The sequence below is a fragment of the Apteryx rowi genome, unplaced genomic scaffold (assembly GCF_003343035.1).
Source record: "Apteryx rowi isolate R43461 unplaced genomic scaffold, aptRow1 scaffold_107, whole genome shotgun sequence".
Classification (NCBI taxonomy): Eukaryota; Metazoa; Chordata; class Aves; order Apterygiformes; family Apterygidae; genus Apteryx; species Apteryx rowi.
This window is the reverse complement of record NW_020447275.1, coordinates 69,419-85,440: the sequence shown is the minus strand read 5'-3', so window position 1 is coordinate 85,440 and position 16,022 is coordinate 69,419. Positions and strand designations below refer to the sequence as shown.

Sequence of the window (16,022 nt, the reverse complement as noted above, 5' to 3'; positions counted from 1 at the left end):
TACAAAACAGAGAACTTTAAATAGACCCCTACTATCTCCAGCTTGACTTACTGTTAAATATGTCCTACTATTGTGAAAACTAATTTCAAAGTTTGGTTTCTGCAGGAAGACATTTTAAAATTGCATGCTGAATGTTTTTCCAGGCTTTAACTTTGTGCCTATTGTCCTCACTGTGGCAAAATTCCTTTAGTCAAACTTCGTCCAGGTTACTGACGTTTGGAAGAATTTTAGCTAGAAAAGTGAGATAACACCTTTGCAACACTAAATAAAAATAGGAGCTCCTTCACATGGTTTTGTAACAGCAAACTACAGATTAGGGGAGGGAGAAAATAACTTTAGAATGGGGAAATAAGACTCAAATAACCTTTTTTTTTGTCAGTTTCTTCCTTTTTATCTTTCAGCTGTTCCAAAACCATGTGGAAGATCACATACTTGGACTATAACGTTACAAAAGGTCTTTAACCTGGTCGTGAATCTTCATCTTAACTTGTCTGGTGTAAAGATCATATTGAATATGTGTATTAATTTGCATTTGATCTAAATATTTACTGTAACATATAAGGAAAATTCCCAGCATTTCATGCCAATATGTTTTGAAAGGCCCATGTTTTAAGATACTGCCGAGGACTGCTAAGCATGGAAAGGTTTTGATCTGGGGAGAAGTAATAGACTTAACTGCTCTCTACAATCATTTCAAAAGGAACCCTGAAGCCTGAACAACAGAAGCTGAAACAAGTTAAAAATAAAAAAAAGCTTATGTGGAAAACACAAAAATCAGCATCTCTTTTCCTGGTAACAGTCATTCCTTCCAAGGTTGTTGCTGCTCCAAAGTTTTTCTCCCTGACAGAGACCATCAGAGACTGAGCAGTGACAGTTTGGTTCTTTGTGGAAAGCAAGTGTTGTCTCCTTCCCCCTGATGGCAGCAGCTGAGCTCTGCACATGACCCAGGCTTCCCAGACCTCCCAAGCCAACAAGAACGCAAAGCAAATAAAGAATCCTAACCTTACACCCAGTCTCCTTTGGTTAGAAATCTCCCTTGTGGCTTTCAGTCTTCAGCTGTCTCCATGACAGGCAGCCTCTCTCTGAAACGGGTTAAACTCTCTCCAGGATATGCCAGTTTCCTCTCTCATCTTTTTGGGGTATGACTGGGATGACCCTGCTTACAAATGCTTTCCCCATTGCAACAGGAGCTTGCTTGCTTCTTCGACAGCATTTTTCTGAAGAACTGAAAGACTAAGAATAAGATCTTTGGTACGTGTAACATGACACTACGTTATGCAGTGTAGACAAGGCAGTAGACATTTAAGAGGAACATAAGCCACTAATATCCAGAGAGAGCACATGTAAAAAAAATAACCCTCTGAGGTAGCAACAGTGAGGACTTTGAAACCATACTTTTATTTCAAAACTCAAGTATGTGATACTATACAGTACAATACCAGCACACTTGTGCAAAATCTTACAATGTTACAAATTTAAATATGATACACAAAAATAGTGCCCTTTTAAAATTCCTTTTACTAAAAACATCTGTGCTGTGCAAGGAGAAACAATAGACGTGTCATGTTAAAGCAGAAAAATAAATATTGCACCTCAAGAAAACTATTTCAGTGTTAATAGCATAAATAACAAATCTATTTCTTGTTATCTGATGTGATCTTTGAACACAGAAGAGTTTTTTTTCCCCCGCAGATAAAGCAAACTAATATCCAGCAGATAAAATTACATTTAGAATGGTTTTTGAGCTCAGCTTAGTTTTCTATCAGGGAAAAAAAACCCAGAAGGTGTTTCCATTAATTAATTGAAAAATGTAAGCAAAAGTACTTAATGTGCTGTTAGTCACTGTGGTCCATTATTTTTTGTGGACATTTTGCTAACAGTAGGTATAAAAAGAACAACAATATATATATTTTTATAAACCGTTTTATCTTCATTTTTTAATCCCCATTAAAATCCCTTGCCTCTTTCAGTCTATTACCCATACCAGTTAATAACTTTGTGGCTAAATTATACTCACTTTAGATATGTAAGTAGTTCCATTCAAAATGGTACGACTACTTAAAGAAATTCTCCCTTCTGCACTAAGTCTACAAAAAGCCAGTGTGCTGAATTGCAAAAAGAGGATGGAGAACCTGTCCAGATACTGACCTCACTATAACTTATGACATGCTTAAATTCAAGCAGTTGAAGAGTCCCATTGATATCAATAAGATTCTTCATGTGCTTAAAATAAGGTGTTGGACCCAGATCAGTGTAGATGTGAATAAGAACAAATTAATTTGACGGCAGGCATTTTTAACTCTATTTTTCTCAAGGCAGCCCAACATTTCCACGTGCTGTAATTTTTGGCATTGAGGATTCTGAATCTTCAGGACTATTCATCTTTAATTTTTATTGCCTTATTAGGTTATCAACAATATGTCTAAAGATTTGCAAGTCAAAGAAGCTGATTCTAATAATCAATTGTTCAAAGAGCCATTGAAAATTTTCTTTAAATAGTTAAGTATACAACATGTCATAGTAGATCTTCATAGTTGGCTATTCTAACTGAACCAAACAGATACCAGGTAATTTGCAAGAAACCCTCTTCTGTCTTATTCTTTACCAATTACAATTTTAGACCAAGTGACACTTTCCCATCATCCTTTTTGAACTTCCTTAAACACTTTATTTTATTCCTCAAAAATATATTTTAAATAAAAAACAACCCCCCCAACTGCTTATAGCAATTTTTTTTTGCAACAGTGGTAGTGGTCTCCTATTTTTTCCTTTCTCCATATAAATATCTTTTAAGAAACATGTGACTAAAGATGCAACAAACAAAATTCACCAGCAGGATATATGTTACGAGTGCCAGATATGTGAATTAAATTTCTGACTGAGTTAGAAAACTGTTTTCTTTGCTAGTTAGCTTAAAGTTCAATGTTTACATCAAAAGAAAACAAGTGAATATTAGCTGTACCTGAACTGTAATTACAGTACTTCATAACCTCCTTATCCTTCAGTTGGTAAACTGAGCCGTTAATCAGTCAGAAAATGCCAAAAGAATGCAAGACCCAAGAGTACAAACAAGTGTCACACTGATTTTCATATTGTGGCTAGATTCAAGCATATAGCAATGGAAACACAAATGCAATTTATCTTCAATCAGAAGTGAGATTCTGCAGGTACATATGATATACCTTAAGTGACATGCATTTTGGTCTCAGCTCTAGACATGAATTTTCAGATAATGGCTTCACTGTTTTGAAATTACTTATGTCTGAAGATTTCAAGTTTTCACATTCTTCTGTAAGAACTCTCAATTCCCAAATAGGCAAAACAATTAAAAAATCTGGCCAAAAGATTAATCTAGCATGACCTGCTAGTTTAGTTTTGAAGGCATATCAGAATACTAAACAAACTGCATCAGATTCTGAAAATGAACTACTAAGAACATGCAGTGACCTCTTTAAAGTCCTCACTGCTTTGCTGTTCTCATTCAGGTAGGCACCTGCAGGTTTTGGCTCAACACAGTACTGTGTTCCTGCTGCAGATCTCAAAGGAAACCTATATCCAGTATTAGCATAGGACAGAGTCCATTCAGAGTGGTCGCCTGCCAGTCTTCCCGTGTTCAAGACTGCACATCTAATCTTCCAGACAGTAGTTACTTTTTGTTGCAATCATCAGTGACTCTGAGCGGCATACACTGCATTGCTATTCAGAGAAGCAGTAAAATTTGTTACAAAGCATATCCCTTTGATACATCAGAAGTTCCCAGTTGTGCCACCTAGACCTCATCTTAGGTTTTGCCGCATATCCCATTCAAATAAAGAGGTGGTCCCATTCTTAAAGTCTATCATAAAATGCATGTGTGTTTGTACTTAGTACTCCATTTAAATAATCGTACAGATAATTCCTCTTATGAAAATTACTATATCAGCAATGCATTTGGTCTGATAATATAATTTTACCTTCCACAAAAGGCCTTCTATTTCTACCCAATAATTGTGAATAAAAAAATTAGACTCTTAAAACCCAAAGGACTTAAATGCCATTAATACTTCAACAATAATCAATAAATTCTGGAAATGCTAAGGTAAAGCAACTAACTCTGCAAATGTAGTTTTTGATTTTCTTCAAAATCATAAGACAGACATCAATGTCCTGTGCAAATATTTCTATTAAATGTCTTGGTGGTTGCTGATTACTGCCACAACCTTATCATGATTCAATATTACTTTATTCCTATCAATCACTTACAATTAGCAGGACAGACAGAAGTATTTATCATATAGTCATTTTGGCAAGCTGTGTTCACAATGTATCTCCAAACCTGATGGTGTAGAGTAACTCATGTGTTTTAACAGATCACATTTAACAACCAGAAAGATGACTAAGCACTACCTTTAACAACTGTGTTCTAAAATGTGTGCTTGCTCAGGTACCATAAATATGTGTTAGTTCCTTTATTATTCAGTGCGTTGCTCATGCTGAAATCCTGAGTTCCACCAGGAATACTGATGGGCAGCAGAACAGCTGGCCTTCCCTTCAGGTCCCTCTGATATTTCATCACAGGAGTTGTATGAATGGTAGATCCATAACACCACAGCAAAAATGATTATCGCAGCCACTGCAAGCCATACCACATTCCAGTGTTTACACAGTTTGGGGTACAGTATATGTAAATAATTAATGATGACTTCAAGTCTGCTGTAAAAGGAAAAAAAAATCTGTTATATATTAATCATATGCAAATTGATTATCTTAAGCTTCTAAATTTGAGGACTTGCATAGCTGTATGTTGCATCATCTTTCTTCCAAAAACAAACACCTTATCAGAGAAGAACATTGTTAGATTGTTCCAAGAAGAGCTGTAGACTCAAACACGGGTGATATTTGCAAGATGTGTAAGGACAAAGGACAAATATTAAGCCATAAACTTGACTTCTATTTCTCCCATCTGACAACAAGATAATCTCAGAACTTGATAAGATTTAAAATTCTGCCTAGCTCAGTTAAACTAACTATTAGAAAGAAAACATTTCCTAGCATAGAGTTTCCTGATTGGCAGTGAGGTGGCCATCCTTCTGAACATGGCTTGAATCTCAAATTAACAGATGTTTATAATCACAATAAGCTGGGAATGAGTCCTTTAGGATCAGGTAGGGATCCCTACCTTAGCTTGGGGTTGGACATATTACTTTCTTTGGCTAGTCTTCAATGTCTCTGCAATGAAGAAGTCTCTGCTTGTAAAATGCAGGAAATTGAATGCATATTGAGAATAGAGTTGATAGAGCCACCAACCTTAAGAAAAGCTGAACATTTCAGAAAAAATTTTCAGTTGGGATGCTGATAAGCAGAGGATTCAAAAATCCCCACAGTAGAGGAAGAGCACTGAATACAGATGAAGGTAATAAATCCATCCTTCTGCTGAAAGGCAGGGTATTTTAACTCCAGCACGGTGCTGTTCTACAGCATCTACATAGCTTCTAGAAGGACCAGGCACCTCCAAGTCAGAGTACAAGCTGAGGAATTCCTGTTAATCTGCATTCACCTCGTAGATATACTGAAAGACTCATCTCTTAACAGAAATAAAACTTTCATAAGACAATGCATGCCCACTGGGAGATGCATTTTAGCATTTAAAGAACTTCTGTAGAATATATTTTACCTCAAATCAAAAAAAGAACCCCATCAAGATAAAGCATGTTGATGTACAAATGTCAACATATGGTTTCAATTGAAAATGTCAAAAATAAACGGTTTTGCATTTTGCAACTGTATTTTCTTGGAAGATATCTTTTTGTGAAAGTATGATTATTTCAAATCTGTTTTCCTAGATTTGAAGAAAATGTCAAGATAATAGCATGAAAAACGTGGTTGGATACCTCAAACAGGGAAAAAGATCAGCCCTTCCTGTAGACATATTACACCACTGTCTCACCTGCTTTTCAGGTTTTTTATCTCATCTTCATTTTCACTTTCTTCATGCTCATCATGACTTTCTTTTGGTGTCTCTTCATCTTCTTCCTTCAGTTCCTGAAGTTCTTTGGTTTTCTTCAAGCCTTCCTGATAGCTTTAACACACAAAGCATTTTTCTTAGTCTAATATGCTGTATATGTCATATGCCATATGTTTATTACATGCAATAAAACACAAGTAGCAGAGATGTTGCAACACTTTGAGAAACAAAGAAAATCAGTTAGAGGCCATGAATATGCCACACAGAAACACAACCTTCCTTTAAAGAGGATTACATTAGCTCTGTTACTGTGTCTATCCTCTCTCAAAAGAAAAAGAGGTTATAGTTCTCAACAGAGCACAATTTCTGAGTATTGTAAAGGAGAAGGACTTTTTTGCTTGCTTTATTTTTTAATTCTGTTGAATACTTACTTTTTTTCTTCTTGAAGAATAAATACAAATCAATGCTAAAGATAGGTGAGTTGTTGGTTTCTGCAGTATGAGATCAAAACTTTTGTCCCACTCTTCACAAAGTTCTTTGCTTGGCATTTAGAAATGGATAGACACCCAAACTGATAATTACTCCAAATCCTGTTGTGCAAAGCACTTTGCCACACACAACCATGATCGGGTTAGAGATCATTTAAGCAAACTTGACACCCACAAATCCATGGGCCCTGATGGGATGCACCCACGAGTGCTGAGGGAGCTGGCGGACATTATTGCTAAGCCACTCTCCATCATCTTTGAAAGGTCATGGAGAACAGGAGAGGTGCCTGACGACTGGAAGAAAGCCAATGTCACCCCAGTCTTCAAAAAGGGCAAGAAGGAGGACCCAGGGAACTACAGGCCAGTCAGCCTCACCTCCGTCCCTGGAAAGGTGATGGAGCAGCTCATCCTGGAGGCCATCTCCAAGCATGTGGAGGAAAAGAAAGTGATCAGGAGTAGTCAGCATGGCTTCACCAAGGGGAAATCATGCTTAACCAATCTGATAGCCTTCTGTGATGGAATGACTGGCTGGGTAGATGAGGGGAGAGCAGTGGGTGTTGTCTAGCTTGACTTCAGTAAGGCTTTTGACACTGTCTCCCATAACATCCTCATAGGGAAGCTCAGGAAGTGTGGGCTGGATGAGTGGGCAGTGAGGTGGATTGAGAACTGGCTGAATGGCAGAGCTCAGAGTTGTGATCAGTGGCACAGAGTCTAGTTGGAGGCCTGTAGCTAGCGGTGTCCCCCAGGGGTCAGTCCTGGGTCCAGTCTTGTTCAACTTCTTCATCAATGACCTGGATGAAGGGACAGAGTGCACCCTCAGCAAGTTTGGCGATGATACAAAACTGGGAGGAGTGGCGGATACGCCAGAGGGCTGTGCTGCCATTCAGAGAGACCTGGACAGGCTGGAGAGGTGGGCAGAGAGGAACCTCATGAAGTTCAACAAAGGGAAGTGCAGGGTCCTGCACCTGGGGARGAATAACCCCATGCASCAGTMCAGGTTGGGGGTTGACCTGCTGGAAAGCAGCTCTGCDGAGAAGGACCTGGGAGTGCTGGTGGACACCAAGTTAAGCATGAGGCAGCAATGTGCCCTTGTGGCCAAGAAGGCCAATGGTATCCAGGGGTGCATCAGGAAGAGTGTTGCCAGCAGGTGGAGGGAGGTGATCCTCCCCCTCTACTCAGCCCTGGTGAGGCCCCATCTGGAGTACTGCATCCAGTTCTGGGCTCCCCAGTACAAGAGGGATGTGGCACTACTGGAGCAAGTCCAGCGAAGGGCTACAAAGATGATGAGGGGACTGGAGCATCTCTCTTATGAGGAAAGGCTGAGAGAGCTGGGCCTGTTTAGCCTGGAGAAGAGAAGGCTGAGAGGAGATCTTATCAATGTGTACAAGTATCTGAAGGGAGGGTGTCRAGAGGATGGGACCAGACTCTTTTCAATGGTGCCAAGCGACAGGATRCGAGGCAACGGGCACAAACTGAAACACAGACAATTCCATCTGAACATGAGGAGATACTTTTTCACTGTGAGGGTGACAGAGCACTGGAACAGGTTGCCCAGAGAGGTCGCGGAGTCTCCTTCTCTGGAGATATTCAAAACGCGCCTGGAYGCAATCCTGTGCAACGTGCTCTAGGTGACCCTGCTTGAGCAGGGGAGTTGGACTAGATGATCTCCAGAGGTCCCTTCCAACCTCAACCATTCTGTAATTCTGTGATTCTGTGATTTTACTGCAAAAGTTAATGTCTACTCTTTATTCATCTCCATGTACACTTTTCAGAATCAACGTTTTAGGAAGTTGTTTCAGACTATCTTGTCATGAAGCCGAATATTATTGACATAACTTCCACCCAACTCAGTCTCTGGTATAACTTTTCTCCAACAGTTTGACTAACATTAATAAAAGATGAAAGTGAATCGCTACAAATACAATGAATGATGCTCACTGAAGAAAGGCTCCACATTGCTCCAATTATGGTCATATTCTTGGAGCTGGTATTGATTATATCACTCATTTTGTGCTTAAAATTACATTATCAAAAACACAAGTCTTCATCTGGCAAAATATATTTACAGATTTAGATCACTTAAGATATTCTCACCCTTTGTTATATGCTTCCTCCTCTATCTTGGCTTTAGTTTCAGGGTTGATGTCTTCCAAACCACTCTGTGTCAAGACAGAATTAGAGTTTTCAGAGTCAGGCTCTCCATTAGACCTTCCACTGCCAAGAAGAAAGAAACAGAGAAAGTGAAAATAACGCCACTGAAATGTATTGTATTTGGTGCATGCTACTGAAGAACAATTCATGTGACTCCTGATCCTTTAATAATCAAACCAAATGTATCTTGGAAGGAAAATCCGAATTTTTTCTTTCTTTTTTCTGTGTTGGAGAAATGTCTTGCAAAAGAAAAAGAAAAACACCATAAGCAGAATTTTAGTTTCAAAATGTTGTAATTTGAGAACAGCAAGTAATAGGTCTTCAAGGTATTAAAGCTTGCATTTTTGTTTCCCTTTTTTAAAAAAAGAAAAGAAAAAAGCATTTGTTTTCTGGCTTATCCATAATATTTATTTGCTATTCTATAAGGTAATTCCTCCTGGAGCTTTCCAAAAAACCTCCTAAAAATTGTAGCTTGCTATGGCAGAGGGAAAAAAAAAAGAAATAATGCCAAATATTAAGTTAAGAACACATTTTTCTCATTTGCCTTTTAAGTACTTTTTTCTACTGACTTTATATGCTGAACCAGTGCACAGATAAAAATAATGAAATAAATAATAAAAATAATGAAATAGATAATAATAATAATAAAATAAATAAAATACATCCACAGCTTCTGTCGCTAAAATGTTTCCTAAGTAAAAGCTTTGAGTGTTTAGCTTAAAGATAAGCCATTCAGTATTGCTTCAAAAGAACATAACCATGATAAAAATATTCCTCTCTTTCTGCAGTGCTTGACCCACCCTTATTCATTTAATTCTCGGTCACAGAGTTTAAGTCATTCAGACATAACTGTTAGCAAATCTTGCAAAGTCAAGGTTTAATAAGCTCAACCATGGATCCCATTCCAACTTCTAGAATATAATTTTTTGTAGGCCTTACCCTTCTGGCACTAAAATCAATGGAAGAATAACTCATCTTGATTGACACCATCAATTGATTTTTTCCCAAGAAATCACATTGACTTGACAGTAGTCACCTTATGGTTTCCTTAATTTCATTTGTCCTTTAAACACACTATGAGCATAAGCTCAAACTTCTTAAATATACACAACTCTGCTAAACAACTATGTAATTTTACAGTACAATAGCAGCTGGCCATGCATACATACTTATGCTCAAAGTTTAATTTCAAGTTCTACTGCTGTTACATGATAACATGAATACTTTTTTTTTTTTTTAAGAATCAGTGAGAAATGCTGATAAGTTTTCATTTTTTTGCAGAATTTCTGTACAAAAGATGGTTCAAATCTTGCAGTTTTACTGAATTGCAACAACTAGTGGCAATGCTTTTTATCATAGTTTATAGTTTTTGCTTTATAGTCTTTGATTTCCCAATTGTCAAATATTTTCATTCTTAATGAACCATAAAGGCAAAATGAAGCCATAAAATAAATTTTGTCCTGTCCCAACACTCGACCTAAAATATGTGAAAATTAATGTTCTAGTCTCAAGAGCTACAAATCCTAAAGCTTTTAATTTGCATGACGTTTAAAGCATCTGAACAAACTTTAATCTAAATTAATATTGCAGATATTTCTACTACTGTGATACTGTACACAATTTAAACCACCAACATAATAAAAAAAAAAATGTAATTTTTTAGTAAGTTTTATTTCTGAAACATTAGCAAGCAACTTCCTTAGAATGTGCAAAACTTCCTAAAAGAGATATGTGTTTGGAAAGATGCTTGTCAATTTTTTATTTTTGCTTTCTAGGGTGTTTGCACACACAAATAACACATAAACACATGGGTTTGCAAACATAACAAAATTGGTATCCTGTTTACAAAGATCTTGTAGAACAACCTGGGTATGCCTTCTGTTCTCATCCCCTTCTCATGTGTTTTCCTATCGTTCACCTTTGCCTTCTGTTACTACATGGGCTTTACATTTGTCATTAATGAACTGAGAAGCAGTAATATGCAAACTGCAAATACACATTATATTTTTTCTTAGAGTGCTTTATAAACTTTGGGGCTTATAAATTCAAGAAATTTGACAATATTAAGTTACATCCCTACATGAATTTCAACTATCAAACTTAAGTTTCCTCCAGAAATTTATAGATGCATGTGCTTTCCAGCAGAGCAATTCTCTGCTTTCCTTGTTCATATAACTATTATTTTGTTCCAAAAGTAGTACTATGTAAACCCATGGAATGACTCAGGGAACAACTATGGAAAACAGATTATGACAACACATGTAAATCCTGATAGAACATGCACACTAATGCTACAAAGTAATACAAGGTCAAAGGGGCAAAGGTTTTGATGAAAAATCTTTTTGCAACTCATAGGTACTAGAAAGATATAGATGCAGAGGTTTTGGCTTGTTTACCAGCCTGAAAAAAATCCCCTTTCATATCTCTACTCTTTTTTTCACTCTTAAAATGTAAACTTTTTAGGTTGGTATAACTAAAATCACAACCTTAATGCTTTAATGTAGCTGAATATTCAGTTCATTTGATATTGAAGAAAAAATAATTACTCCTCAATTTAGTCACTGTTTTCACTTCTATAAAAATTTTGATGATTTAGCATTGCAGGAAATTACACTTTTGAATTTCATATACTTATCCATATAAATTTCAAAACCTAAATGACATTGGATATCATACTATTTCAAAATATGATTCTTACCAACTAGCCACATGTTGAAAAGGCAAGGGCAGAACAGGAACTACCATTACCGGGATAGTCAGCTTTAGGAAAATATAGACCCAGCAGGGTTGCTCGTGGCCAACTTTAGATACAACATTAATTTATTCTGAGAAATACAAAAAAATCCACGTGCATTGTAAGCAATACTCCTAAATCTCACAAGTTCTGAAGGTAGGCCTAGCCAAGTGTGTAAATGTATAATCATCTGCTGCATTTGTTGCTTCATGAGTTGTACTGACTGTTGGATCATAGAAGGCTCAATTTAGTTTGAGATATTGTTTGCAAATTCTTTGAACATGAAGAGAACAATATGATGGTTATGTAGTAAAATACAGTTACCAGATCTTGAATCAACGTAAGTCAATATTGTGTCACTGACTTCAATACCTTGCACCTTAGTATAATTTCCTTATAGAAACAGTGACATTTTCCTCTCATATTAGGATTTAATAAGTATTGAAAAGATCTAGAGAAAACTCACTTCTCTAAAAGTGCTGGCAGAACAGGAGTAGATGTTAGATTGCTCCTTCCATTATTAGGTGATTCTGACTGTAAATTGAAAGACAGCAAGAAAAGTGAATTAATTTCAAACGAGTCTTCAGTAAAATGGCAAAGTCAATGTGCTTCTTTTTCTCACACCCACCAGCAAGAAATCTTTAAAAAAGCTTCCATCTTACTCCCTCTATCCACAATAAACAATGGTTTTGAACACTCAGAATAACTTTGTGACATTGCTGTGCCTGTCTACCATATTTATTTTCTCCAAGTATCTAGTCTCTTTCTTCTTCGTATATTGATCACTGGACAGTAAAGTTATTGTATTTCTTCTCTCCATATTATCCTAGGAAGATTAATTTGTTAGCTGAGGTTTCAATGGAAATTTTTAAACAAAAATAAATGAGTTTTCTTTACTTGGTTCCTGAAACAATAACCTCTGAGCACATAACTAAACTGCACAGACAGGTTGTTTTCTTAAAACTCAAACGGATTTAGCTTGTCAGCAAAACCCCTCATTTAAATAGTCCTAAATTTGAAACAGAAAACTGTCAGATTTTCAGGGTATGTGCCATCTTAGCTCATCTTTGGAAGCTTGGTATCCCTGGCACTTTTCCTACAAAGAATTTATATAGATTTATTAGGTCCAGATTAGATTCTCATTTAACTTATTAAAACTTTATAAAACAGAAAGTCAAGATAGAGTCTGATAACTCTATTAATCCCAGACCATCACAGAAGCTCTGAAGTTGTAGCACACACATTTCTATAGGTTAATTACATGCTTTTCTATTTGGTGGACTTTGTGACGATGACTAGAAGCTGCCACGTTACCAAAGCAGTCCGATCATTTTCTGTGGATTCCAGTTAAAATTTTTCTTCTTGTCTGGACAACTACTTTTACTACTACTTTCCAGTACATTACCATTAATTAAAAGGCAAATTGCCTCATCTTATGTCTAATGCCTCTGAACCAACAGTAGGCCCTATTCAGCTCTGTATCTGAAGGTGATCATTTTATGGGGATAGATTCTGAAAGCATAAGTCCTTACACAACAGGAATTACCTTTGACACCCCCCCCCTCCATCCCCAAACAAACTATATCAACAAAAGGGCATACATTTTTCAGAAACGATGGCTTGGCCCTATGTGAAAAGGTTTTGGACAAGAGGTAGTATCTTTAAATTGTGGATTTTACTTACCAGGGATGGCATTGAAGGTATAGATGAAGCTGTTGGTGACTGACCAGGAATGTTTAAGGAGTTAAATTTAGGAACAACAGCAACACTGACTCTCCTGCGAGGCATATTCTGTGATAAACAATATATTTTTTTCTATCATAAAACAAGGTAGGCTGAAGAACAATTCTACAAGTCAATAGGTGCGGCAAAGATGCAGGTTAATGTCAGCATGAATCTCTTGGGAGAAAAGAGAGTTGAGAGCAAAATTAAGGTAAAGGACTGTTAATGCTGTGGTCTTCTCCCCAAACTTCCTTCCTATAGTACTGCCTGGTATGGCATGTGCATAGTGAGAAAAAACTCTTTCTCCTCCACACAGAAAGCCCAATAGTGTAAGTCACACAACAGATATGTTCTGAATTGATATAAGCTATTATCTTTGGTTAAGCCAGATGTACAGTCATCCTGGGAAAGATGCCAGTCTCACAATGTCAGGAAATAATGAAGTTGCACATGAAACTCTTCTCTTGCTATGTGCCCATTATGATATATTCATTAATTATATAACTATGTATTATTACTTACAGAAACAAAAACATCCGCTCCCTCCCCAAAAGAACAGAGCCTTCTCCCCCACCCTTGAGTTTTTAGATATCTATCTAGCATCATGTGACACTGCTTACATTTCCCAAAGGCAAAGAAAATCCTTTGYATGATAAACACATGCTAGTTTTACACAATATATTATAGCTCAATTATAGACCAAATAAGCTTTTGCTGTTATTAAGTAAGAAGCCAGATACCTCATCCTATGAAATATACCTAATGCAATCTATGGTTCCCACTGACCAAAAAAACAAGTACAGGTAGCATCTAACAGCTTCATCTTAGCGCATATCCAAACRTTTCTAGCTTTCTGCTCTGGATAACTATGGAAAAGGAATTAATCACAGATTTACAGATCTAGGATATCTAGAAGAGGCCACCTACCCTATCATCCTGGTTCTAGGCAGTACCTGCTCTACCCGCTCATGAATGACAGGTTCATCTAATGTGCTCCTAAAAAATGACACTGGAGAGTCTGCAGTCTTGCTAGGCAGTCTATTCTAATGTTTTATTAGACTGTAGACAAAACTTTCTAACAGTAATAACCTAAATCTTGCTGCAGTTTAAGGCTTCATAAATGGCCTATTCACAGGATCACGGAGAACAGTTAATTCCTCTCTCTAGCATTTTTGACAAGTCTGAAGTCTTATCATGTTTTCTGCATTCTTTAGAGTAAACAGCCTCAATTTTTTCCATCTTTCCCCACTGGTCATAATTTCTAGATCTCTGGTTATCCTCGTGCATCTCTTCTGGCCTCTTTCCAATTAGTCCAAATCATTTTTGAAATGTGATGCCCAAAACTGAATTGTGAACTCCCTTGAAGCTGAATCAGTGGTGAAAAAAGCAGAATAGTTAATTCCTGCACTGAGCAGATAATAATACTGTTTATTTACTGGAATGTATGATTGATTTTTTTGCAATAGCATGAAATTGTTGATTATTTTAAGCTTGTGATGCATTACATGGATCCTTTTCTGCCAGATTGATATCTAGCCAGCTGCTTCTCATCTTATATTTGTGCAGTGTGTGATGTTGAATTTGTCCTTGTTCAATTTTATCCTTTTTTGGGATCACTATTTCAACTTATCTGGATCATTCTGAAATCCAGTCTTGCCCTCAGCATGCTCTGTGCTCTAATTCTTTCCACACAGCACTAGGAGGTAGTAGGAATAAACTAAACCTAAAGTATTACAAACCAAAGGAGCAAAAACATGAAAAGAAATGCTAGGGGGAATAATACCTCTGATCACCAAATTTCATAATGGTCAAATTAGGACTTGGCTCTCTCAAGTTACTGGTTATTTTAGGAAGCTGTATAATAAACTTGGTCTCCAATACTTGGAAGTTTTGCAGAAATGAAACAGTGGCCTTGTTAAAATTATTAATTAGTCAAATTAAAACAATCTGAGACAATCTCTCTCTCTGAATACTTTGTCAAACCAAACAAGATCCTCTGATGCCAACTGAAAAATGGGCAACACTTATGAATAACTCTGTTTATATTTAAAGTACTCTGAACATGTTATTATTGTTAAGATAACAAAAAATGGTATGTTCCTAGAATCCCTAATCATATAGTAAGGTTTAGATCTAATAGTCAGCTTCTGTAAAACCTCACAGAAGAACTAGAGCAAAGCAGAGGACCTGAGCCGTTCCCTGTAGCACAGGTATGTGGCCTGGAATACAGTTATTCTTAAATACATAGGTCCCTTAATTATTTACAGCTCCATAGCAAGCATTATCATTATTGCATACAGTCATTCTTAATCAAGTATCCAAAATTTGCACTAAATTACATGAACAATATTGAGAATTTACCAGGACTATGTTTTAAATACAGACTATAAAACTGAATGTGTATAGACAAAGAAATTTCACTACATAAAATGTTCACTTGATTTTGTTCCCCTTTTTACCTTTCCAACAGTAAGGGACATGGATCTAGATGAACGAGGTACTCCATCTTCTGCATAAAAAACAGTAGATAAATAACAGTCTTAGACTACATGAGTATCTATAAATACTATCAATAGAGCCCTTGCTTATATTTCAAACTCGGACATACTGCATTTATACAAGTTCTATAGTGACTGTGTATTTATCTGTTATACAGTTCAGGCCTCAACTACTTCTGTAGAAAATTGTAGTAGCTGCACAAAGTGGAACCATTACCATCTTTACTGAGATCAGAGACTAGCCTACTATTTGCCTCTATAAGTCAGTTTTTCCAAAAGAAAAATATTGATACTTCAGTTTCCATCAACCTATGAAAGGTTGCAAATAAAATTTTTCATTTTTTAATAATAAAATTCTGCCAGCATCTGCCATCACAGAGGTAGATGTACAAAAAACACGTAAGCTGTGCATATATACAAGAGTCCAAAACAAACAGTTTTGGATCCTGTCAGAATCTGATAAGCRATAATGATTTTAAATTACT

The 16,022-nt window shown here is 36.7% G+C and overlaps 1 protein-coding gene across 1 annotated transcript in view; it reads right to left on the bottom strand.

Moving 5' to 3' along the window:
- Positions 1 to 4,451: 4,451 nt before the first annotated feature.
- The window catches only part of MRVI1 (murine retrovirus integration site 1 homolog), a 48,496-nt gene continuing 36,925 nt past the window's right edge, over positions 4,452 to 16,022 (bottom strand). Inside the window, exons 15-20 of the mRNA XM_026070752.1 lie at positions 15,499 to 15,548; positions 13,001 to 13,108; positions 11,784 to 11,851; positions 8,527 to 8,646; positions 5,927 to 6,058; positions 4,452 to 4,692 (exon numbers count right to left, since the gene is read on the bottom strand). Of these exons, the coding sequence (XP_025926537.1) occupies positions 4,452 to 4,692; positions 5,927 to 6,058; positions 8,527 to 8,646; positions 11,784 to 11,851; positions 13,001 to 13,108; positions 15,499 to 15,548 (719 nt within the window). The remainder of the gene's footprint in view (positions 4,693 to 5,926; positions 6,059 to 8,526; positions 8,647 to 11,783; positions 11,852 to 13,000; positions 13,109 to 15,498; positions 15,549 to 16,022) is intronic.